General features: G+C 40.8%; 1 protein-coding gene and 1 long non-coding RNA gene across 2 annotated transcripts in view; one reads left to right on the top strand and one right to left on the bottom strand.

The window, feature by feature from the left end:
• The window catches only part of TJP2 (tight junction protein 2), a 105025-nt gene extending 84952 nt beyond the window's left edge, over positions 1-20073 (top strand). Inside the window, 12 exon segments of the mRNA NM_001003204.1 lie at positions 2282-2390; positions 3765-3975; positions 4690-4877; positions 5705-5800; positions 6393-6472; positions 6852-7062; positions 12104-12204; positions 13422-13634; positions 14826-14936; positions 16125-16454; positions 17576-17661; positions 19100-20073. Coding sequence (NP_001003204.1) covers positions 2282-2390; positions 3765-3975; positions 4690-4877; positions 5705-5800; positions 6393-6472; positions 6852-7062; positions 12104-12204; positions 13422-13634; positions 14826-14936; positions 16125-16454; positions 17576-17661; positions 19100-19265 — 1902 coding nt within the window. The 3' untranslated portion in view covers positions 19266-20073.
• LOC111096760 lies at positions 5997-22933 on the bottom strand. Its single transcript, XR_005354212.1, has 2 exons — positions 22816-22933; positions 5997-6337 (listed from the first exon to the last, which is right to left on the bottom strand). It is a non-coding gene; the product is annotated as an uncharacterized LOC111096760 (long non-coding RNA).
• Between the last annotated feature and the right edge of the window lie 4099 nt (positions 22934-27032).

The following is a 27032-nucleotide window of genomic DNA, read 5'->3' as shown; positions in this document are numbered from 1 at the left end:
AAACCTTGATCATGAGCTTTGCTAAGATTTACAGTGATATTCTAGACCCTCTTTGGCTTTGCTCAGGGTCCTAGAAGACTAAGTATACCTGAGTGAACCTCGTGGTAGCACATGATCCTAGGAAATACTACTAAGTGCTACTGATAAGAATCCCATCAGAGTGCCAGCTCATACCAACTTACTCTTGAGCTGATGCCAAAGGAAAAAAAAAACATTTCTTAACTAGAATGGGGCCATTAGGAAGTCAGGAATTTGGAAGCCTTTGCTTATGAAGGTTCAAGGATAAAATATTTTTGTATGCTGGGGGAAGAGAGATTTTTCTGAATTTCCATGAAAAAAACAGTGAATTCACCTATGGGTTTAACACACCTCTCTGTAAGTTGTTAAAGATGGGAAGCGTCATTTCCATAGGTAAACGTCATGGTATGCAATGCTTACACGTAAGAAAGTGTCTTGTTTCCTGTTACCACCTTGGTGAAAGACAAGGAAAAAACTGTGGGAACTGTTTTTTCTTGTTTTTGTTTTGTTTGTTTTGTTTTGTTTTCCAGTAATCTCATCTGAAAGACAATAGATAGTCCTCATTCTTGGGCGTGAATAAATTTTGTTAAAGGAACCTTTAGTTCTGCAAAGGAGTAAAAAAGATTGAGTTTGCCTACTGGGGCAGAGAAGCTGCTGTACAATCAAAAGCTGTAGCTGATAGCGAATCCTTTTCAGGATCACAGCAGACACGGCTAGCCCCCATAGACTACTAAATAGATAATGAAAGAGGGTATTTCTTGGAGAGGACTGTAGAGCCTAACCTTCCAGTATCAAAGTGCTGTAATGGCCTCTTTAACAGTAATTTGTTTCGATGTTCCTTTTCATGGCCAAATTGAATGTATGTGGTAAACTCTTTCTACATTTACTAATCATTCTTTTTCTGTTGAGGGTTAAGTGCGGCTCTTCCCTTTGTAAAGGTGGCAGCCTAACATAGAACAAACACACTAGTGTGCTGTGATCTTATGAATATCAGAAGTCTGTGTATTTTCATGCTTGGCTTGACTGTCTCTTTGTTTATTATTTATCTGGTATGGTTCTTACTTCTCTTTCAGAAACTTTATGGGATGGAAAAGAGAAAGAAACGGCCTAAGTTTTTAAACATAATTACCATGTGTGATTTAATTTTCACTGTTTTATTTTTGGCTTGATGCAAGATTAGCCTCACATGGCCATAGGATGGACAGAGGGACCCTCAAGGTCTTCCCTAAAGCCCCATGGCCTTGTCTTACTTAAATAAAAGCATATACAGTGCATATGAAAATGTGGCATATACAGCTACAGGTGTATATATATAAATGGCACAAGAAAGGATTAGATTCTAAAGTGTGATGATCCCTAATTGGGGGATAGAGAGATGGGAATGACAGATATCTTAAATGCTAAATATTGTTTCAAAGGGAAAAGTTACTAATTTACCTAAGTAAATGTCATACTTCACTATTCTGTTTTAAAATGGTTTTAAAGGTACTGAGTAAAGATTCCAAAATGCCTTTTTCTTTGTGCCACGTTTCAGTTTTACTTGCTTTCTGACTTACCTTTCAAAAGCTATGTACTGTGTCCCCTCTTTGGTCATTGGGAGATAAGTGTTGTGGCTCCTTGCCAGAAATAAGTGCGCCAGAAGCGTAAATATTTAAGCCTGTGTATTAGGCTAATGGCCTGCCATTATAAGGCTAATGCTCTTCAATCTCATAAACACATATTAAAAACCTTTTAGGTGAGAGAAGCTATAGGAGAAAGGTGGAATTAGATTTTTATTTTCAGGCTTTTATTAAAATCACTTTGAAGTGTTTTTAATACCTTAAGCTGAGCCAGCATGCCTGTTTACCATAAGAGTCCACCACTCCCTATAGCATTATAGTTAAGTTTCATAATTGTGTATTACCTCCCTGACCACCTCTATGGGAAACTCAAGAAGAAACAGACACACTAACATAACAAGAAATTTTAATCTGATCCAGTGACAAATCCTTGATGGAATGGCATATTTCTAATGCCATATTTGGCATATTTCTAATGGCAGTGTGGGGAGACAGGAATGTGTGATGCCCATACAGCCCAGGCCCATAGCAGGTACTGGGAGGGCTTGAGTTGAGACACTAAGGGCTTTTTTTTTACATCCAGGCCCTGATGAAAACAAACATAAAAAACTTAGGTGGCATCCTTTTAAAAAATGACTTTTTTCTTTTTTTTTCTTTTCTTTTTCTTTTTCTTTTTTTTGTCTTGTTTTTCTCCTTCCTATTAGGTGAACACACAGGATTTCAGAGGGCTAGTTCGGGAAGATGCCGTTCTCTACCTGCTAGAAATCCCTAAAGGTGAAATGGTGACCATTTTAGCTCAGAGCCGAGCTGATGGTAAGCAAATCTGATCATTAGTTTAATGTGGGGAGTTGGGGAAGTGGGACAAGGATGAGAGAGGTATAAGTCTGGGTATTAAAAAATTGAAGTGTATCTTCACTCAATTTTTGGGTCACAGGTATGTGAAGAAAGTTTGAGTACCATTTAATGTTCTATAGAAATATTTTCTGTGCACCAACTGAAATAATTTTACCAGTTGTGTCAATTTGGAATAAAATCACTTTTCTGAATGGTGATCTTTTTTTTCTTTTTTTTAAAGATTTTATTTATTTATTCATGAAAGACAGAGAGAGAAACAGAGACACTGGCAGAGGAAGAAGCAGGCTCCATGCAGGGAGTCCGACATGGGACTCGATCCCAGGTCTCCAGGATCAGGCCCTGGGCTGAAGGCGGCACTAAACCGCTGAGCCACCGGGCTGCCCTGAATAGTGATCTGTCTTTAAGTACTGCCTGGAGTTTACTGGATTTTTCATATGAAAGAGGCAAAGGGCCATGTCTCTGGGGCAGCTTCCACATTAAGGCTTACCAGTCTGACAAGTTGCTGCACCCTTCCAGACCTCATTGTTCTCATCAGTAAAATAGGGGTTCACAGTATCTTCCCAGTTTGCTTCAGAGGTTGATTGGCAAGTGTATTAGGTTTCTCTAAAGGAATGGAATCCATAGGGGGTGTGTGTGTGTGTGTCTGTGTGTTTGTGTAGACAGAGGTATATTATAAGGAATTGGCTTACATGATTGTGGAGGCTGGCAAGTCCCAAGGACTGCAGGGTGAGTTTGGCAAGTTGGAAACCTAGGAGAGCCAATAACTTGGTTCCAGTCCAAGTCTGGAGGCCTGACAATTGAAAGAGCTAATAGTGTAGTCATAGTTTGAAGGCTGGCAAGCTCACAACCCAGGAATACCTAATGTTTCCACTTGAATCTGAAGGCAGGAAAAAGCTGATGTCCTAGTTCTAAAGCAGGGAAAAGTTTGTTTTTTTCTTACTTGGAAAGGGTTCACTTTTCTGTTTTATTCAAGCCTTCAACTGACTGGATGAGGCCCACCACTCAAGGAGCACATCTGCTTTACTCAGTCTACTAATTTAAATGTTAATTTCCTTCCCTAAGAGCCTCAGTTACACACACAATAATGTTTGACCAAATGCACCCTATGGCCCAGTCAAGTTGACAATAAAATTAACCATCACAGTGACTCATGAAGTTAGTTTTTTGTCCTTCTTCCTGTTTGAGTCCTGATTCCCATAGGGCCTGTTCACTGAGTTTACTAAATAAAAAGTAAAAAGGGTGATCAGAGATAGGAGAAGCTGATAACTCTTCAAGAAAAAAAAACCTCTAGTTAAGCAGAATGCAACATACAAGAATGCTTTTGTTTTTCAGTGTATAGAGACATCCTGGCTTGTGGCAGAGGGGACTCATTTTTTATAAGAAGCCACTTTGAATGTGAGAAGGAAACTCCACAGAGCCTGGCCTTCAGCAGGGGGGAGGTCTTCCGAGTTGTAGATACACTGTATGATGGCAAGCTGGGCCACTGGCTGGCTGTGAGGATTGGAAACGAATTGGAGAAGGGCTTAATCCCCAACAAAAGCAGGTATCTGAGATCATACACTCTCCTACATCTCTCTTAAGCCTTCTCCCTACAAATCAATTACAGTCCCTTCCCTGCTCAAAGAGGAAGCCCCATATGATTTCATAATTTGTCTTTATGTCCTCTTCTATCACCTGCTTCTGGTTCATGAGGTATGGCCTGGGACTGTGAGATCACCTAATTTGCTGTATTTAGTTAGTATCATGTGGTTCGTTGTTGCACCTGGCTGGTGTTTAAACAGTTTCCTCTGGAGTGTCTGCTGCCTTGCATAGCACACGAGCAGATACCAGAGTGGCTGGAGCATGTCAACACGATCCTCAGGAACAGGTTGCCCTTTTCCACTGTGTGGCCCTCATCCTTGGGAGAGGCTTATGCACACCAGTTAACATGTTGGGTGGCTGACTGGAGAAAATAAGAAAGATAATTGTACTTTGGCAGGAATTTGGGTTATGTTTACTATACACCAGCCTACCAGGGTAGCCACGTTCACTATGTTTGTTACTGAGCTATTTCTGGTAGGTTTTATGTGCACCCAGCCCTTCTCTGCTTTCACTGGGTAAAGAAAGTCCCCACATTTCCCACTCTGAAACCTCTTCACTGTCAAGCTGCATCTTCTCTAATCCAAGTTCATAAGCAACATTGATGGGTTTTGGTTCATTTTAACTTCATTTGTGCATTATCTAATAAGTTTTTACTACCTGTGGTTTCTTCTCTTAGAGCTGAACAAATGGCCAGTGTTCAGAATGCCCAGAGAGACAATGCTGGGGACAGAGCAGATTTCTGGAGAATGCGTGGCCAGAGATCTGGCATGAAGAAGAACTTAAGGAAAAGTCGGGAAGATCTAACAGCTGCTGTGTCAGTTAGCACCAAGTTCCCAGCTTACGAAAGGGTTTTGCTGCGAGAAGGTGAGGAAGCCAAGTGGGGCCAGGAAATGATCTGACTGGGCTCTGAGCCTGTTTTTCTTCATTTTCAGACTGTAATAAGCAGTTTCAAACTTACCATTTAAACCCATGCCAGGCTATAGAGTTGCAATCATATTCAAACATGAAATAAGACTTCCAAAAAGTGAGTTATGCAAACTCCTACATGGAAGTGTATTTCCACATTTCAGTTATTTTTTTTTAAAGATTTTTATTTATTTAATCATGAGACACACACACAGAGAAGCAGAGACACAGGCAGAGGGAGAAGCAGGCTCCCCATGAGGAACCTGATGTGGGACTCGATCCAGGACCCTGGAATCACAACCTTAGCCGAAGGCAGATGCTCAATCACTGAGCCACTCAGGAGTCCTTCAGTTATTTTTTTAAATACTACCATTCGCAAGTTTATATATGTTACTTCTAGCAAAGTTTGTATTTGATCCTGGGGAGGGGAGTGAAGGCATATTCTTCAGAAAAGAGCACGTCTAAACTGGGGGAGAGAGAACATAATTTTTTTTCATTTAATCATGTTATCACTAGCCTATAAAATACTTTTTTAAAAAAGATTTTACTTGACAGAGAGAGAATGAGAGCAAGCATAAGCAGGGGGAGTAGCAGGGAGAGGGAGAAGCAAGGCTCCCCGTTGAGCAGGGAGCCCAATACTGGACTCAATCCCAGGACCCTGGGATCATGACCTGAGCTGAAGGCAGACACTTAACCAAATGAATCACCCAGGCGCTCCAAAATATTTTTGCTTATCTTAGTAGCTGATGAAATGTGTTTCCGTGGCCTTTCTTGTCTCATTTCAGCTGGTTTCAAGAGACCTGTGGTCTTATTTGGCCCTATAGCAGATATAGCCTTGGAAAAGTTGGCAAATGAGTTACCGGACCTGTTCCAAACTGCTAGTAAGTCTGTTGATGATTCTTTTCTCTCCCAGTTATTATTTTGAAAAATATCTAATAGCATACAAGAAAAATGAAAAAATAATGAATACCCACATACCTTTCATGTGTAGTTACTGTCACTGATCAAAAAGCTTGCCATATATATCCCCTGCCATAGACATAGACACACACTTGAAAAAAAACTTCTTGTGAACCATTTGAAACTAAGTTTTTACCAATGAGAATCTCTTCACAAGGACATTCTTCTCCTATACTACATTGTCACAGCCAAGAAATTTAACACTAATAGGGTAATACTATTTAGTATATAGTCTATTTACGTCTTTCTAGATTCTCCTTTTTTCTTTTTTTTTCTGACTTGATATCTTGCAGAGTCCAAGCCCTTTGTCTTCAGTTGTTGGACTACCTGCTCCCTCATGATTAGACTTCAGTTAAAGAGGTGTGATGGGTCCTTCTCATGGTCTCTCTTCAGGGCGGCTCCTGACATCAGATGTCTCACCATTGCTGATGCTGGGATGAAGTCTTTGGTCCCAGTTTCTAAAAAAAAATTAATAAAAAAAAATTAATTAGCCCTTTGTTTTTGCTTTTGCAGAAACGGAACCAAAAGATGCAGGATCCGAGAAATCTAGTGGGGTGGTCCGGTTAAATACTGTGAGGCAAATTATTGAACAGGTGAGGAAATTCATCCAAAGGCCATGTTGTCAGAAATAATTGGGTCATAGTTTGCTGCAATCCTTTTTGGAACAAAATCTGTATTTTAATAATCATTAAATGTTAATGATAAATAATGAATATAAATGTAAACTATTGCATTGTGTGGAAATCAGCCGATGTTCAGTCGCAGGGATGTACTGTTTTTTTCAGAGTTCTCAGCACTGTACCAAATAGCATGTTAATTCATTTTCTTAGCAGTGGGCATAATGTGGAGGAGAACATTTTCTGCTTTTTGATTTAAACTGATAAGTTTTATCTGATGCAGCCTTAAGACAAACTCTCTGTTGCTGTATGACTTTATATATACATTTACATAACTTTTGCCCATTTCTAACAGGATAAGCATGCACTATTGGATGTGACTCCTAAAGCTGTGGACCTGTTGAATTATACTCAGTGGTTCCCGATTGTGATTTTTTTCAACCCAGACTCTAGACAAGGTGTCAAAACCATGAGACAGAGGTTGAATCCAACATCCAACAAAAGTTCTCGGAAGTTGTATGATCAAGCCAACAAGCTTAAGAAAACGTGTGCACATCTTTTTACAGGTAAGTGAAATTTAAAACTGTCTTTGCTCCACAATGGGAAATAGAGAATGAAGAATGGAAGAATTAAGAAAATAATTTGAACAAAGAAGAGTGGTCTGGAATCCTATTCATGACTCCTTGAAGACAAATGAATCCTATCAGTATATTAGTTTCATGGTGTTTATATATTTAATTTTGGCTGAAAATGATCATAAAGATCCATGACATGCAAAAATTTGTCATTTTGATGGGTTCAAATTTTTGTGTGGGACTGCAAGCTAGTGATTGAGCCCAGTGCACCATCTAGCACCCACATCTCTATATAGATTGTATCATTGTGCCCTACTTACCATGCATATGTGCACCAACAGGGTGCTAGGAACTTGGTTTCATTATTTAAAAAGGTCCCCAAAATAGAAACTTGAACACTCTGTGTATTGGATGATATTAAGGATTTATTACTCCTTTTTAGGATAATAAATCATACTGTGATTATGTTTTAAAATAAAAAGTCTTTATCTTATAGGACTCTGTGCTAAATAAAATATTAATGGATGGACCTAATATATATTTATGGATGACCTAATATGCCTAGTAGCATTTGCTTAAATAATCTTTGGTGAGGAGAGTGGGTGGAGGATATAGAGAAGACTAGCCAAGAATTGACAGTTGTGGAAGCTGGGTAATATATGCAGACAAGGAAGTTCATGTTCTCTCTACTTTGTGTATGTTTTAAGTTTTACATAACAGTTTTAAGTTCCTGAAATGAAGACCCACATCTACTATTCCTTATAAAAGAAAAATAATGTAAGAATGTAGTGTGTTGAGTAACTGAATATATGCAGTACCTATATATGTCACTAGTTCTGTGAATGTGGTACAATTCAGGTTTAAAGGGTTATATGAAGTTTTTGGTCATGCAGTTTTGTGGGAGGGACTGTGTGGATAGAATATACTTGAGGGTAATGAGAGCTCTTTCGAGTTCAGTGCTGCTCACCGTTACCTGTGTCATTTTTAGCATATCTGACACTGGGAAAGGAGGAAGTTGATGAATATATCTCTACATCAGACTCTTGTTTTATTGTCACTGGCTTTTCTTGGTAAAGAGACGCACTTTTTACCACTATGGTAAAATGCTGAAACTGACAGGTAATTTAGCCACATGTATAGGAAAGAGTGGTCTATAATAAACTGGGTTTTTATGAATGTAGAGTCTTAAGAGCTTGTGCTTTTGATACATTCATATATATTTCCTCTGTTGTTTTTATTACTGCTACTACTTATGGTAATAATAATTATTACTATTTTTATTATAGCAGTAGCTAATAGAGGTACAGCCTTTCATGTCTGCTTATTAGACCATAAGAAAGGTCAGCAACTTCTGCAAGGTCACACATCTAGTGTATGGCTGAGCTCAGGTGAAATGGACTATGTGTCCAGTATTCTATAGAACACAGATGTATTTTTTAATGCTGGAAAGGGTCATACAGTGTAATTCCTCCCTTTAATAGGTAAGTCATCCATTTAACCAAAACCTGCAAGATTGTGACTGATATTAAATCCCACCTCACACCCTCCCTCCACCTCTGGTTAAGTCCACTAAATGACTAGGGGCATGTCTCAGAGCTGAAGTTAGGGTTCATTTGAGGATAAGAGATACCAGGAAGGAAAATAAGTTTATGGCATTTTTTTGAATTACTAAGTAGGAATAATAGAACTTCTCTGATGAACACCGTAATTCAAAATCCAAATCCAATCCAGTAATGTTGTAGGTGGTCTCCCCAGGCTCAAAAATCCTTTTCCCTTTATGCACAGTAAGGAGAAAGTCCTTTTTGCGGCAGATGAATATTTAATAATGACAATATTAAAATGACTCCCCTCGCAAACTCAAGGTACTCCTCAGTTAAGTGGAGATGACAAGGGAAGCTTTATTCTGAGATCTGCCCCAAAGCAAGTTAATTCTCAGTGTAAGTTAAAATGTTAAGCTACCTTTCCTTCTCAGTTTAAAAAAATTTATTATAGAATGCATTTATGTGTATTTGTCACAAAATTATTTTTCAAACAATGTTTGAATTACATGTTTTTTTGAAATTCCTGAAGCACTCATTTCATGGTTTGAAGACCAATGAAATGGAACTGTACTGAGAGACCCAAGCAGGGCCGCCACCATTTATAAATGTGAAATTGTGGGATTTTTAAAGTACCACAGGATATTCTAGCACTTCTATTAGCTTCTCCAGGTTTCAGTAATGTGAAATTTTTACAGTTCAGTCCTAGAATTTTCCAAGTATTCAACAAAGGCCACTGTTATTATTAGTGATACTACTTTATATCTATTTTACTATCTTTCAATATTACATGTAAAAAAAAATAGTTCCATGTCATTATACAGTCTTTGAAAATGCTTGAGGGAAAAAGTGAAACTTGTACCAGCTGAAAGAACCCAAACTGTAGTAGCCAATTCTTGGTTTCCCATGGGAATGTAGAGACTGGTAACCAGCGGAATAAGATGGAGGTCTCTGGCTAGATACCTTGGTTGATGGTTGCTCATTTATAGGAGGGTCCCTGTCACATGAATAGGTTGAGATTTAATTTACATAACCTATAATTCACCCATTTAAAGTGTACAATTCAGTGAGTTTTAGTATATTCAGAACTGTACAGCCATCACCACAATCAATTTTAGGATGTTTTCATTATTCCAAAAAGAAACCCAGTATCTTTTAGCAGTCATTTCCAGTTTCTCCCCACCTGTCCAGCCTTACATGTCACCATCTGCTGTTGCACTTGGCACTTCCCAACATCCTCCTTGGCTGGGGAGGGAGTAATGACCATACTTGTTCAACGGCTGGGAATGGATGGCCTCAAAGTTCCAGGATTTCCAGCTAAGACAGAGGTTAACTGCAGATTCTTTATATATTTCATTGTCTGGAGTTTCAGAGATGCATTAAGTCTATCCAAGGGGATATAGGCCTAGTCCAGAGGTTGGGAGCAACAGGAATTAACTGATATATATAGCGTATAATAATGCTCAAAGTCAAAGAATATGTAAAAACCTAATGAACAAAACCCAACAGTAAATCAAAGGTACTTGATTGCAAGGGAAGGCAATATCACAGTTGTGCCACCCACTTCTTAAAAGGAGGAGGTCAAGGGCATGAGTTGGATGGAGCAACTTAGTCTGTGTTACCTTTATAGGAAGCTTAAGAAATGAACTACACTGATTTTTTTTTTCATATACTTGATTCGATGTAAATTTAATCATCGGTCTTATGACTTTTTCATTTTATCAGGAGGCATGAATGAACATATTCTCTCCATTGCATAAATGGCCCTTTTAACTTTAGGTCTTCCTCATGATACAAACTGTATTCATCTCAAATAACTCCAATATAAGGCTCAAAAAGCAGCTTTACAGTATAAATTTCCTGCAAACCATTTATTTTTTGTTTCTAGGGTATACAATCTCATTTCCATATTTAAATACCATGGCATCATATTTTACCTAGGAGAACAATAATCTTTGCAAAGTACCATGATAAAGATACAAAAGTCCAAGGAATCAAGGTTAATTTTCCTTGAGTTGTCCAATGTATCAGTTTGTTCTAATACTATAAATAATTGATAACCAAGGAAATTCTAAGCTCATTCAGGATTTTCCAAGGTCAGGGTTAGATGAAATGGAAGAATGGCATAGATTACTAGGAAGAAAACTTGAAACACAGTTGCTTACAAATTGCTTAATGGTTCTTTTTTGGCCACACATACACACACACTTACATAATTACACAGACTTCAGGATAGATAGACCAGGGGGCCTAACAGCTCTTACAAGCCCTGGTTTTCTTTTGGGTGCTACACATAATGCCATACCCTTTAATAAAAGGCTATGACATGGGGATCCCTGGGTGGCTCAGCAGTTTGGCACCTGCCTTCGGCTCAGGGTATGATCCTAGAGTCCTGGGATCGGGTCCCACATCGGGCTCCCTGCATGGAGCCTGCTTCTCCCTCTGCCTGTGTCTCTGCCTGTGTGTGTGTGTGTCTCTCATGAATAAATAAAAAATTTTTAAATAAATAAATAAAAAGCTATGACATAGTTTTAAAAAAATCCTAATTTACCTTCAGTCTGATCATTTTAAGCCCAACTGAGCAATTTGCTTGATCGGCTTATCCCTGTTAGGTCCATAAATACATACTGCTGGAGGACAACTGCATATGTTTTATTTGGTTATTTTGTACTCATTTTTAGATGAGCTGTGTTGTACGGTGGGTGGCTAGGGCCATAGGTTCTAAAAGCAAACTGAGCTTGCATCTAGGTTTCTTCACTCTTCACTTGTTTCGTGTCAGGTCTTAGACCAGATAGTTACTCTTAACTACTGTCTCTCAATGTCTCTTCTGTAAAATGGCAATACCTACTATGAAAGGTTTGGATAAACAAGAAATGAGCTCACCTGTGTAAGGTATTTGGAAAAGTGCTTGGTCGATCCATAGTACTGCTATCTAAGGTATATTTTGTTTGGAATAGAAAATTTATATTCTTTGAATATACATCTGTAGAGATCGGTTAAGTATGTATATTCTAAAATATTTAAGTCCATCAAAGTTATATACACTTAAATGTTACCTTTACTATTTTTTTGAGATATCCAACAGTAAATTTGTATATATTTTTGTCACATACATGCCTATGTAACAGTCTTTAAAATATAGTACTTTTATATTTGTTTTAGATATGTTTTCTTTGCTCCTAAACACATGGTTGTTAAAAACATATTTTTTAAAGGTAGCTTTTCTGAAAAGTAGACATTCTGAAAAGAACGTAATTCATTTTTAGCTTTATAACATTCATCTGTAATGTAAACTCCCAATAGCTAGATGGGTAAGGGTTTTAATTACATTCAACTAAAGGGATTTATTGTTCAAATATGTGCGTACTTTTTCTTGCATTTGCCAAAGTATTAATTCAGATATGACAAAAATGAGGAAAATTATATGTGAAGTAGCATTTTTAATAAACATTGCTCTGGAAATTGATGCAAACCTTTTGTTTACATTTCTATAGCTACTATCAACCTAAATTCAGCCAATGATAGCTGGTTTGGCAGCTTGAAGGACACAATTCAGCATCAGCAAGGAGAAGCAGTTTGGGTCTCTGAAGGAAAGGTATGTGGCATAGATATTCTGCTATGAGGTGAGAGTCCGTGTTCTGAATCTTTTCTCAGGAGGGTAGTGAATGTAGTCAAACTATGCCCATTTGAAGTGATTTCAACATATGTGCTAATCAAGTTGGAAATTTTATAAATTCTCTGAAAAATAAAATTAAGGGACTTTTCAAACAAAAGTAGAATGTGATGTATGTGACCCTACATTCACTTCCCTTTTACTTTTAACGTAGTAACTAGTGTTGTATTCCAAGCACACTAATCAGAGCTTACAAGATCTGTGCTGAGCTCCACAGCTTACTAAGGATACAGGAAAGTCAGCATGGAGGGGAGAGGTGAGGATGAGAGTCATGGAGAATATGATTAAAAATGAATTTTTTAAAAAAGGAAAAGCTAGCAAGCAGAGTTGGAATCATTTGTTTAAAAGATTGGAGGAAAATGTGTCCTAGGAATTTGAATAGGTTGGTAAGAGAGTGCTTGGAAGCTTGTGTAGGCCTCTAAAATTGGCTAGCTTCTCATCCATGCAGGTAGTTTACCCACAGTTCTACTGAATGGAGGAAGCAAAGAGATCATACAAGTTCCTGTGGTTCTAAGGAGGCTTTGGTGCTAGTATTCTGTAGTCCATCTGAACTGAACTAGTTTGTGAGATGTCAGAGGATGATTTTGTTGTGAAAGTGACTCAATTACTAATTAGATTGTTGAGTCCTAGTCTTGCCCTTTGGAAACTGCATGTGTAGTCAAGATGTCTAGCATCTTCTAAGTGCTTACAGCCTGCTGAGGTTCTGTGATAGCCTCCTTTGTGAGAATAGGTTGAACAGGACATAGCTTCCTTCCTTGGGGATTTGAGAATTTTGTCGAAGAGTGGAGAGGTGTGCAGGCACCAGGCAGTGTGAATTTATTACAGGGGACAAGTGTTAGCAGAAAAAGCTGAAAAGGAGCCCAAATTCTAGAAGAGAAGCACAATAATCTGAGGAAGCATGGCTCAGTAGTGGGATACAGGATGGTAGTAAGGATAGGGTGGAGGGTTCCAATTTGAATCCCTGCACAAAAAATGAATAGTCGTTTCAAGCCAAGTGATTTCAGGAAAATAAAGATGACTTCCCTTTCTAGGGCATGTCAAAGTTTCAGTCACTTGGCTGTGCCCTTGGGAATTTTCTTGAGTCCCCACTCCCAGGAGCCAAGTCGACCCCACTGACCCTCCGAAACAAATTCCTCTAGATGGAAGGGATGGATGATGACCCTGAAGACCGCATGTCCTACTTAACTGCCATGGGCGCAGACTATCTGAGTTGCGACAGCCGCCTCATCAGTGACTTTGAAGACACCGACGGTGAAGGAGGTGCCTACACTGACAATGAGCTGGATGAGCCAGCTGAGGAGCCACTGGTGTCTTCCATCACCCGCTCCTCGGAGCCGGTGCAGCATGAGGAGGTGAGGCGAGGCAGACCACAGGCTGTGAGGCCATGAGCAGGAAAAGGACGTTCTGGTGTTTCACTTGAATTCTTCTGGACAACTGTTTATTCAGGGTGCTTTGGAAGGTATTCCTGAGTTGGAACAGATGACTTCTAGGGGGCTTATGATCCCAAGTCAATGCCTACATGATAGCATTTGTGGTCCATGGGAAAGCCAGACAGGAACTAAGTGCTGGGAGAGATTGACTTGATCAGCACTCATCACACTGATGATCTAGGGCATGATGGATACACTGAACAGCTTTATGTGCCAGCTGTCCAAATTACAAGTGGAACATTATTTTTAAATACAATTTTGTTGTATTTACTTGTAACCTTTGATTAGGTCTCTCTGTACTTTTAGGTATCCTTGCTTTTTCTTATCCATCCTCCCTTTAACCTTTCTAATCTTGCTGGAACTCCTGAGTGTTTCCCCATCAGTTTCCTTCTCTCTTGTACTTCAATTTTTTAATTGAGTTTATGATCAAATATACATCTGGTCATGTGTACTATGCATCCACTGGTGAATAGCTTCTGTGATCCTAGAGATTATGTCAATAGGCACTAAGTTAGGACCAATTATTAGTTGTACCTCAGAGAACATTGGAACAGTGTAAATGAGGTTATCCATATATTTGAATAGTTGTTATTCTTGTGGACTTCTCTTTAGCAAGTCAGCTCATTTTGGTGAATGATTTTATTCTTTATGAAATAAAAGTACAAAAAAAAAAAAATAAGGTGAAGGGAAGATAAAACCCACCAAGGCCAAAAAATTAGTATATATTAGTAGACAAGTTATAAAGAATAAATTAACTCCCTCATGTCTACAGGTGTAGATGAGCCTAATGCTTAAAAATATTAATAGCTGTAAGTAACAAAAGAGATTTTAGACTTTGGGAGGATTTTGTGTGTGGGGAGGAATTATTTTAAAGGAAGAGACTATTAATTAACATGGATTGCAGCTAATTAAAAAAAGTATAAAGCATTAGCTAATAGGTATTTGCTGATACCTGCCTTTTTTAGTAAAGAAGCACTGGGGTATCTCCATTTATACAAGTTATGAACCTCAACTTCTGAACTTTTTGCAACTTGGCAAAACTCCAGCAAAGCAGATGAGTGTTCTCTTCTCTTTGCTGGGATCTTCTTGTGAATGAACCTTTATGTTTTGTAGAGCATAAGGAAGCCCAGCCCAGAGCCACGAGCTCAGATGAGGAGGGCTGCTAGCAGAGATCAACTTAGGGACAGTAGTCCACCCCCCGCATTCAAGCCAGAGCCGCCCAAGGTACGTGGCTGGGAAGCCCATGATGGGGAGGAAGAGGAAGCAGACACCCAGTTTCCTGCATAGCCAGGAAGAGCACACACAATGAATGGTGTTGAATTTATGTTTTTGGCTCACTTCTTTGTTATTAAAACGCATCTTTTGGTTTGTTGGGTGAACCCTAAAATTAGGGAAGAGTGAAAAGAAGGAAAGGCAGTTTTAGGAAGAGCATACAGGTTTAGAACTGTTGGTATTTATTTATTCACTTATTCATTCATTTATTTTATTTTTCATTAAAATTTTTTTGTAGCAAGAATAAAAGTTTGACAAATACTAAATGCCCAGAAACACTGATCTCAGAATCTGTTTTTCTTGTTCAGTTAGAGTTTTCTGCCCACAATCTGATTTAGATATACCAGAAAATCCCTACTGATGATTGACTAAAGAAAACAATCACCACCACTGTTTATGATCCCTCTCATTATGAGGCCAGCTTAATTTATTTTTAAATTAAATCATTACTCAGAACAGAATCAATATAAGAACACATGGTATATGTCATATGAACCAAATCTGTAAGTATAGGCTTTTCCTTATAACCTAGTAAGATTTCTCCATTTAGCTCAATACCTTAGATAGGAAGAAAGCAATCACTGGTTGTATGAACTGTCAGAAATAGGGACCTCATAAAATATATCACTGAAAATATACAACCAGGCCTAGGATCAAAGGATGAAGGAAAAGTGGCCATTGGCATTATATGCTACCCTTCCTGCTCTAGTCTCATTCATGGCTGGACAGAGGCCTTCCCTCTGAGCTAGGGCATGCACCCTTGTTATGTGAACTCAGAATCCCACTCTTTGATCTTGAACACCCCCGACTTGTTCTGAGGTCTTTTTCCAAGGTATTAATCTTAATATCCTCTAGTACAAAAGTAGGTCTGAACTACCTCTAAACTTGTAGGCCCCCAACCCTTCCCCAACACCCTCTTGGTTTCCTAGAGTTCTTAATACTTTTTTGTAGGAAGCAGGGTAGGGCTCAGGATGCCCAACCAGTGGCTGTTTGTCCTGTAGTATTTGATCCCTTGTCAGAATGGTATTTGTTGACCACTTCTGGAAACTGATCAGGAAATGGGAGTGTATTAAATCACTAATACAGATTTGAAAATAAACTGAAAGCCCAAGGTAAATATATGTTCATTGTTCTCTGCAGGCCAAAACTCAGAACAGAGAAGAATCCTTTGACATCTCCAGATCCCATGACTATAAGTCAAACCCCTCAGCTGTTGCTGGTAATGAAGTTTCTGGGGCATCTACCAGAAGCTGTCCTCCTCCTATTGCAGCAAAACCTTCCTTTGGAAGGTCTATACTGAAGCCCTCCACTCCTGTCCCTTCCCCAGAGAGTGAGGAGGTGGGAGAGGGCAGTGAAGAGCAAGAAGGCGCTCCCAAGTCTGTCCTGGGCAAAGTTAAAATATTTGAGAAGATGGATCACAAGGCAAGATTACAGAGAATGCAGGAGCTTCAAGAAGCACAGAATGCAAGGGTAATTATTTTTAAACCACTAGATTACCTTAGCATGTCAACAGTAAAAATGTTAGGTTTCATTTAATATAATGATTTGCAGTCTTTTTTTCATACAGACCTGAAAAGGATGTTCACATGCAATGATACCACAGGCACATGCTATGTGTATGTCATTTCCAGATTATCATCTATCACTGTGTCCCTTTTCTTATAATCAAGAAAGCCTGACAACTATAGGTGAATAAGATTCTGCTTTTCATACTTAGAACTTTATATCAGGTTCTGGAATGGGGAAGTATGACAAGAGAAGCAGTGCCTCTCAGAAGTTATTTTTCATTAAAACATCCGTTGTATTCATTTGGTAACTGAATTTAAATTTGCTCCCAGATTTGCCATAGAAAACAAACAAAATAAAAAGAAAAAAGAAAGAAAACAAGCAAACCTTGTATGCTAAAATGAAAGGCCCATAGATTGTAGTTTTCGATACAGTTTGAATTTTTGTGCCATATGCACATATAATCTTTTAACAGTCAAGAATTTAAATGAAGGCTCATTGATCATATCCTGTCCAGTGAATATGGGAGTTTTCCTCATTTAAGTCTGTCACAACAGCAGCAGTGCTTCTGAGCATTTTTCTTTCTCGGTTTTGTTTGTTTTGGCAGTAAAATATACATTTACCATTTTAACAATTTTTCCCCATTTTAACTATTTCTTAAGTGGTTAGTGGCATTAAGTACATTCACAGTGTTCTGCAGTCATCACTACCATCCATCTTGAGACTTTGTCGTATCTCCTCACTGAAGCTCTATCCTCCCTCCCCCAGCCCTGGTAATCACCGTACTACTGTCTGTCTCTGTGAACTGGATTACTTAGGAACCCCATTTAAATGGAATCATACAGTATCTGTCCTTACTGTAGCATATGGCAGAATTTCATTGCTTTTAAACATTTTACCTATTTTGACATGAAATACTAGGTAATCATACACAACCATGAAAACTAGAGAGTTGCTTCTATTTTTCCTCCTCTACTTAAAATAGTTTGGATTGGAAAATGGGACCAGCAAGAAACCAGCAAGCCACACCAGCAATCATTCATTCTTTCCCTTTTGTTCTTCTTTGTTTCCCTTAATTACCACAGATTGAAATTGCTCAGAAGCATCCTGACATCTATGCAGTTCCAATCAAAACACACAAGCCAGACCCTGGCCTGTCCCAGCACACAAGGTAAGGGCTGCTCAGCAGTATTAGGTCTAAAAAGAGGGCTTGTCTAGGACTCCTAAGAAAAAAATTTCTTCACCTACGTATCAATGTAACAAGAAGACCACCACCACCACCCCCCCACCCTGGCCAATGATTTACCTTATCCAGTCAAAAAAAAAAATTTTATTTTTTATTTTTTTTTAATTTTATTTATTTTTTTTTAATTTTTTTTAAATTTTTATTTATTTATGATAGTCACAGAGAGAGAAAGAGAGAGAGGCAGAGACATAGGCAGAGGGAGAAGCAGGCTCCATGCACCGGAAGCCCGATGTGGGATTCGATCCCGGGTCTCCAGGATCGCGCCCTGGGCCAAAGGCAGGCGCCAAACCGCTGCGCCACCCAGGGATCCCTTTTTTTTTAATTTTAGAGAGAGAACAAAAGCAGGAGGGGCAGAGAGAATCTCAGGCAGACTCCACGCTGAGTGCTCTGCCCAGCACAGGGCTCAATCCCATGACCCTGAAATCACGACCTAAGCTGAAACCAAGAGTCGGACACTTAACCAGCTGCACCACCTAAGTACCCCCTTATTCAAATTTAATCGTAAAGATTATAGAGTCAAAATTTCATAGTAATTTTGCTTGTGTGCTAAAACCAAGAGCTTAATCACTGACATTTCAAATTAGACCCCTTTAACACACTGAAGCATAGATACATTAAACTGTATTGGGAGAGCACATGAGCAGAATTCCTGGGGCTTAGACACTAACTGTTTTGTCACTAATATATTCTGGCTCTTAGCCAAGCTCCTTAATTCCTTTGCATCACATAGCAAAGTCAGGCCACTTGTGCTGAACTGTGGTCTGAAGGGAAGGTGATGATCAATGGGCCAGTGTTGGTAAGATGCTTCATATTTAAAATGCCATATAAGCATTAGGAATTATGGCAGTGTCTTCCTGTTGAGGTTTTTATACTGGATTGTTTCCTGCTTCCGAGAACAGAAAAAGAAAGTCACAGTTTCTTTTGGCTGTGCTGACTGGAAGCTAGAGACCAGTTTTACAGCAATAGAACACGAAAGGCAAATTTCTTCTTTAACAATTGAGCAGTGGTACAGCCAACCAGGTGGTCCCTAGTTGACTGAAACTAGAAGAGAAGTCACTCTGCTGGGTGAGCTTATAGCCAAAGACTCAGGGATGGGGAAGGCACCTTCGGTCCAGCAGGGGAATTCTTAGGTCAGGGAACACAGGGCTGACTTCCTCACTCACTGCCCACATGACAATGGCCTTAACCTGTTAATCCCCACAGTGAAACTGGAGTGGGGCCCAAGGTAGCCCTGCCCTGCCAGCAGAGTGTGGCGTGTGTCTCTGAGGTCTGTGATTTGTCTGGGCCATGTGGCCGCCCTTCCGCGGGCAGTCAGAAGCCCTGGATGAGCTTTGGGAGGCATTTAACACTCTCACTTCATTAGTTCCAGGCCACCCGAGCCCCAGAAAGGCCCTTCCAGGCTCTACCAGGATCCCAGAGGAAGTTATGGCAGTGATGCTGAAGAGGAAGAATACCGCCAGCAGCTGTCCGAACACTCGAAGCGTGGCTATTACAGCCAGCCTTCCCGGTACCGGGACACGGAATTATAGATGCCTGATAGTCGGCGTGTCCGTCTCCCCACTGCCACCACCTCGGAGCAGCGCTCCCACTGAGCATGCGACGGTTCTTTCTAGGGAAAGTGCACTGCGGAGATGTGGGACCCTGAACTCCCATTTCCTCAAGGGGAGCCCCGGGGGCAGCCAATGCAAATAAAAACTGAGGGCTCTGTTTGTGGAACTGGGTCTTGAGAGTTGATGGCTTTTTGCTCAGAATCAAGAGAAACACTACAGTCTGATACTGTTACCTGCTTCAGTGGACCAAAATTTGTATTAATTCTGTTTGCGTATTTTTAACATGTATATTAAGAAGTGATAACTATTTTCCCTCATTAATATCTGCCTTTGAGGACTGTTTCAATGAGAGATGGAATGTGAAAAAGGAATTAAAATGCTGTTGGACTCCCAACTAAATTCAAAGAAATATTTTATTACAACTCTAAGTGCCTTTGATGAGAAGTGTCTTAAATATTCTTCCTTTGAAGCTTTATGCAAAGCCATAATGGACTAAGACTATTTTGACTAAAGTTTTATACCAGCTTAATAACTATGGTTTTCTCTGCACTGTGTCATCTTTTCAAGGCATTTGTCTTTGTAATATTTTCCATAAACTCTGTATATATAGTAGCTACATGTGGTAGTTCAGCTACCAGTGCTAAATAGCTTGACGACCAAGAAATCGGTATAGAAATTTTTGTTTAAACCATGTGCTCCAGAAAAGCAGATACTTGGAAAAACTGTATTTCCAAAAGTGTGTGTATTGACAACAGTTTTATAATTTAATAAAAAGGATATTGAAATCAATACTTTGCTTTCTGGTAGATTTCTTTTTTTTTTTTTTTTTTTCTGGTAGATTTCTACACTAATTCCTATTCCTAAATGCAACTTTTATTTCAATTAGTGATCAGGAAATGAGAACATACTCCTTGCTGAACATGAAAATGGAGACCCATGTGGAAAAGAAAATGAAACTTACCAATCATCTCATCCTTCAGATACTTTTAGTGCACTTCCTTGGAATACATATTTGTGGATGTCTGTGTGTGTTATAATTAGGGGTGTACTGTATTTGCAGTTCTGTTTTCTATTTCTTCTTGTTTTTTGTTTCTTTTTTTTTTTTTTTTTTAAGGATTTTATTCATTAGAGAGAGGGCAAGCATGGCTGGGAGGTGGGGAGTGGGACAAGCAGACTTCTAGCTGAGCATAGAGCCCTACGTGGGCTGATCCCACACCCTGAGATAACAACCTGAGCCAGAATCAACAGACAGGTGCTCAACCAACTGAGTCACCAAGGTGCCCATTTTCTACTTAAAAAAAAAAAAACATATTTTTTATTCATTTGAAAAAGAGAGGGAGAACAGGGGGAGGGGCAGAGGGAAAGGGAGAAGCAGACTCCCTGCTGAGCAGGGGGCATGATGTAGGGCTCGATCCCAGGACCCCGATATCATGACCTGAGCCAAAGGCAGACGCCCAACCAACCGAGGTACCCAGGTACCACTACTTTTTCTATTATGAACATTTCCCACAGGGAGTAAAACTCAAGTATGCATCATTGCTAGGAACTGCAGAATAGTATATTCTATGACTTCAAAACTAGACAATTCTGCTATCTCAGGTCATTTGGATTGTTTCCAGTTTTTTATCTCTTTTACATGAAATGCACCTTCACGTATAATCCATTTCCGTATATCAAAGATCAACATTTTAATCCTTATCTGCAGGTTGTTTCTCAGAAGTGGAATTACTGAGCAAAACCATAAAGGAACGTAAGGCTCTTAATGTTTACTGCCAAATTGCTTCCTAGAAAAGTTGCATCAATTTATACTCCCTCATTCACTCTTTAAAGGCTGAAATATGTTTAGAAGTTAAACAAGACAGCCTAGAAATTTAGGCTTGTATGAATCAAAAATAGACTGAATTTAGGAAAGGAGAAGAGTCTTGGTTCCCGTAAGAGTCTTTTATAATCTGAATTGCCACAAAGGTGTTTAGCTTTAAGTTGAGTTAGAAATCAGCTTACTCAAAACAGAGTTGTATAAGAAATATATCCTTGATTGTGTGTCTATCAACCTGGGTGCTGGAATTCATAAGCCACTTAGAGCAGTGACATGAATTTCTGACCGGTTGTGAAGACATGGACTCCAATCTGTGTGTTTGGTAAATAAAAGTCCCCTTTTGTGGATGGAGAAAGATACACTGGTTGTATATGATGATTTAGTTTGCTTGTGTCCCTTAACTGTCTGAATGAGCCTTTCTGCAAAGCTAGGGAGGAGAAAGGAGGCTTTGCATCAGGATCTGGGCTGTCATGGTGCTCTGCCCTTTTTTTGTGGTACATTAAGTGGTGCAGCCCAGCAGGACCTCTGTTCCCCTCTGTGCATTCCTCCAGTATGCCCGATGGACCACTAGTGCCTGCCCCACTCATTTTTCATTAATAGTCTTTGTTCTGGGAAGGATTTACGGCTATCTGCAACATATGTGGGTTATAATTAAGAAAACCTAATTTGCGCTAGGCAAATAAGGAAGGAAGGAAGAAGAATACCAGAATAGGAAAGGCAGAGCCAGGAGGGGGGAGGGTAGTGTTCACAATACACATTGTCTGGGCTCCTCTGCTTTCCAGAGGCCAGAATAGGGCTCAAGATGACTGGTACCTGATTTGATTCAAAATGTCTGTAGGGCGTTAGGGAAATTGTTCTGGAATTCTCTACTTCCCCTCTTTTTTACACTGTGTCACGCAGCCATAGCCACTTGCCTGCACGGGTGACTTTGAAGATCTGTTTCTTTTTCTTTTGTTTCAAGATTTGATTGATCTAGACAGAGAGCGACCAAGTGCGCCTGAGCAGGGGGGAGGGGCAGAGGGAGAAGGAGAAGGAGAAGCAGACTCCCCGCTGAGCAGGGAGCCCAGATGCAGGCTTCCGGGATCAGGACCTGAGCGGAAAGCAGACGCTTAACCCACTGTGCCTCCCAGGTGCCCCTTTTTTCTTTTTTTTTTTTAAGATTTTAAGTATTCGCTATAACCACGGTGGGGCTCGAACTCACGACCCCAGATCAAGAGGCACACGCTCCACCAACTGGGCCAGCCAGGCCCTCCCGCCAGAGGGGCTTCTTCTCTTCTTCTTTCAAGTAAAGCCAGTAGTAGCACAGTAACAGGGGGCCCTTTAGTAAAAAAAAAAAAAAAAAAAAAAATCTGGAGAAGGCGCCTGAAAACATAGGGTGGATCCTGCAGCGCAATGCGAACCTCAACACGAAGTCGTAGCATAGGACACGGTACTTCCCGAACGGACGGCGGCGCCCTCGGCACGTGCGCGGCCTCCCGCGGCCTCCACACGGTGCCGCTTCCCGGGCAGCGTGCTCAGGCTCTGCGGGTCACGGCCCACCCATCCCCGAGCTTCCTCCCTGGTTCTGCCACCCGCGGTTTTGCTCCAGGAACAGCAGGAACGGAGCGGGGCGGGGGCTTCGGGGGAAGCCTGCATTCGGGAAGCAGCACCAGCACCAAGCGCTGAGCGCGAGCTGCGCGGGGAGCGAGCACAAGGGACCTCCGCAGTGGTTACCGCAGCGAGAAACGCCGTCCACTGGTGTCACACACGTGCCTCCTGCTCCTCCCGCTCAGGCGGCGCGGACGCTGCGCCACCTGCTCCGCGTCGGGCCTCGGTTGGTTGAGGGCCGGCCGCTACGGGCGTGTGCGCGTGACGTGTGCGCGTGCGTGCGTGCTTGCGCGCGTTGCACGTCATCGCCCTCGTTTCCCAAGCAGAGGCACGCGTGCAGGGGGAGCCTGGCTGCTGAAAGGCTGGAGCGCCCGGCGGAGCGAGGCGCCAGGGCCCGGGAAACCCGACGGCGCGTCAGGATGATGAATGGGCTGTAAGTCGGCCGAGGCCTCCAGGCCGAGAGAGGTTTTCTGTAGAGGGTTTTAGGATGGGCTGGGGGAGGGGGAGGGGATCCCCGGGTGGCGCAGCGGCTCAGCAGCTCAGCGCCGCCTTCAGCCCAGGGCGTGGTCCTGGCGTCCCGGGATCGAGTCCCGCCTCGGGCTCCCCGCATGAGCCTGCTTCTCCCTCTGCCCCTGTCTCTGCCTGTCTCTCATGAATAAATAAATAAAATCTTAAAAAAAAAAAAAAAAAAAAAAGATGGGCTCGGGGAGACATTAGAAGGGTTCTCTTGAGAAACAGAACCAACAGGAGAGATCGATCTATTTTCGGCCCCAACTTCCCTGCCTTTTTTCGTTCTTAGAATTGGCTCATAGGATGAGTACCTCCAAGATCTGCAGAGTAGGCGCAGGTAGATAGAGATCTGCAAAGGCAGCCCTTAGAGCTTATATAAGCTCAGGTTCTAATCAAAGCACTTTTACATCAACCCCCAGTTTTGTCAGTTATTAGCAGGCACCTTCGGGCAGGTTACTCAGCTGTTTAGGCCTCTCCTTCTCAGGGACAAAATAAGGACAGGGGACACCTGTGTGGCTCAGCTGTTGAGCGTCTGCCTTTGGCTCAGGGCGTGATCCTGGGGTCTCGGGATCGAGTCCCGCATCGGGCTCCCTGCATGGAGCCTGCTTCTCCCTCTGCCTGTGTCTCTGCCTCTCTCTGTCTCTCATGAATAAAGAAGCAAAATCTAAAAAAAATAAGGACAGAAAACTACAGCTTGTGTCATAGTTTCTTTTTTAAATTCATATTAATCTCAGAGACACAGAGACTAATACATTTGATATTAATCAAATGATTTGATACATTTATGTAGTGCATTATGATTAACTTTAAAATTCTTCATTCATTCATTCATTCATTCATTCATGAGAGACACAGAGACAGAGGCAGACAGAGGCAGAGGGAGAAGCAGAGCTCGATGCGGGACTCAATCCTAGGACCCAGGATGACACCCTGAGCCAAAGGCAGATGCTCAACCACTGAGTCACCTAGGCATCCCTATGATTACCACCTTAGTGTTAGCTAACACCTTTATTATGTTATATAATTACTGGTTTTTTTTTTTCTGGGGAGAATAAGTAAGACCTAGTGTCTTAGAATAAAGTTAAATTCTTTATCATAGCATTCAAGATTTTCTATTGTCTGTTGCTGTGTAGACTGCATCATTGGTTCTAATTCTTCATGTCCTCTCTTTATATGTGTCCTTTGCCAGATGACTTTATGGCTCCTTCCACAAAAGGGTTGGAATGTAGTTCCCCACCCTTTGGCTTCGGATTGACCATGTGTTTTTCTCTTGCACCTCTGCTATCCTATGAGAGGAAACTCCTCAGACTAGCTGCTGTTTTCTGAGCAGGGTGAGAGAGAGGTGGAGCAGAAACATTCTACCTATGCCCAGCCTGTATCGGCTGATGTGTAAGAAATGATAAACAAGTGTTTTTTAAAACCACCAAGTTTTGGGGTAGTTTTTGTGCAATAGTAGACTCCAAATCCTTGTTCAGGTAACTTTCTCCTGCCAAAAGCCCATGTATGTTGCAATGTCATAGGAGGACTTGTTCCCAACTGTGATTTCCAATGTCATAGGAGGACTTGTTCCCAACTGTGATTTGTAAGAAATATATAGTTGGTCATTCAGATAACCAAAATAGATTTCTCCTGTTGGTCTTTGCTCACAGCTCCCCAAACCCTTGGAACTTCCTAAGTGCTAGGAGTGATAAAGGTTGGGGGCGCCTGGGTGGCTTGGTTGGTTGGGCATCTGCCTTTAGCTCAGGTCAGGATCTAGGGTACCTGGGTTTGAGTCCTGGGTGGGGCCTCCCTGCTGAGCAGGAAACCTGCTTCTCCCTCTCTCTCTGCCTGCTGCTCTGCCTACTTGTGCGCTCTGTCTCTCTCTCAAATAAAAAAATAAAAATAAATAAATATATATATATATATATTTTAAAGAGTGGTAAAGGCATCTCTTGTTATATTAAGGAGGGTGACTTCTAGTCTCCACTTGTGGTTCGGTGCTGGTTGCCAAGAGAACCAACCATGTGATTAGAGCATTGGAATCTTCAGTGCTCACCCCCAGAAGTTGAAGCAGCCAATGAACATTGACTTAGTCACTCATGGCTATGCATTGGATCCTCCACAAAAACCCAAGAAGGCTGGGTTCAGAGAGCTTCCTGATTGGTGAAAGCATGGAGATGCTGGGAGAGTGGCACCCAGGAGAGAGCACCAAAGCTCCACAAACTTGCCCCATACCTTCCCCTATATATCTGGCTGTTGATTTGTATCCTTTGTTGTATCCTTTAATTAACTGGTAACTTTAAGTTAAATGTTTCCCTGAGTTCTGTGAGCTGTTCCAGCACATTAAAGGAACCTAAGGAGGGGATAGTTGGAACCTCCAATCTGTAGCCTGTAGATCAGAAGCACAAGTAATAGCCTGAAGCTTACGACTGGCATCTGAAGTGAGTGGAGGGCAGTCTTGCAGGGCAGAGCTCTTTTTTTTTTTTTTTTTAAAGATTTATTTATTTATTTATGATAGAGAGAGGAGAGAGAGAGGCAGAGACACAGGAGGAGGGAGAAGCAGGCTCCATGCCGGGAGCCCGACGCGGGACTCAATCCCCGGACCCCAGGACCGTGCCCTGGGCCAAAGGCAGATGCTAAACCGCTGAGCCACCCAGGGATCCCCAGGGCAGAGCTCTTAACTTGTAGAATCTGATGCTATCTCTGGGTGGACAGTGTCAGAACTGAGGTGAATTCTCTGACACCCAGGTGGTAGTTGAGAATTGCTTGGTGTTGTGTGTGTGGAACATCCCCCAAACACCACCCCACATACATTGAAATTGGGTCAGAGAACCATGAAAACGTTGATGTCAGTTGACCAGTTCTCCTTCAGCTGAGAATACCTTCTCCTTTTCTTCACCATCTTTCAAAATCCTACTCATCCTTCTAGGTCCAGCTAATATGTCACATTTTCTATCACTCCTTCTCTGATATCTCCAATCAAATTTAACACTAATTCCTTCAATAATCTCCCATAGCCCTTTATCCGTATTCTCTGATATTCTAGTTATGAAAGTACACTCATTCTAAGCTTCCTCAAAGGGAGTATATGTGTGACTTACTCATCTCTTCAGTGCCCTGCATATGTTCCAGAAATGTTTGTTGGAAAAATGGAATAAATGAATGAATGAATGAATGAATGAGAAATAAAATGAAATGTAATGTCTGTCTTCCACAAAAACATATCAGTGGCCTAATGATTTGCTGACATTGGGCCCAGTTTAAACTTCCACTCTGATTGCACTGATATAAACTGGAGAACATTAGTAAAACAGGTCAAGAAAAACTGCTAAGAATTTACTTTGGCTAGGAAAAGACAAACTAAATTAAAGTATGATTTTCAAAAGGATGAAATTATGATTCTCATGCAAATATATAAAATGAGCACATGTCAAAGATTTTATTCAGTGCATTACTTAATGAAGGAACCAGTAAGGTGTTCATACTGGTTTAAAGAGCATTTGAGGAGCTAGATATATATAAGCAATTAATTAAGGAATATTACAATAAGAATTCTGAGTTACATACAAAACTGGTTAAGATCTTATAGAATAGTAAATGATTACTTTTGTAGATATCTTCTTCACCAGACAAATTTTTCACACCTCTACCAGACAAAGATTTACACATTAACATATAATTTCACCAAGTCTGGGAACTTTGATAAATGGTTTTAACAGGAATTAGTCACTATGTGAATTATGTTCAATAGTCACACCAATTATTTTGTAGATCATTAAAAAGATTAATTCCTTAAATTTGGATTATAGCAGGAACTTTGGCAAGCTAAGTCAATTAAAAATATTTATTGAGTG

This window comes from Canis lupus, chromosome 1 (genome assembly GCF_011100685.1).
Source record: "Canis lupus familiaris isolate Mischka breed German Shepherd chromosome 1, alternate assembly UU_Cfam_GSD_1.0, whole genome shotgun sequence".
NCBI classification, from domain to species: domain Eukaryota; kingdom Metazoa; phylum Chordata; class Mammalia; order Carnivora; family Canidae; genus Canis; species Canis lupus.
Note: the sequence above shows the minus strand (reverse complement) of the source record. Positions and strands in the feature narration are given on the sequence as shown.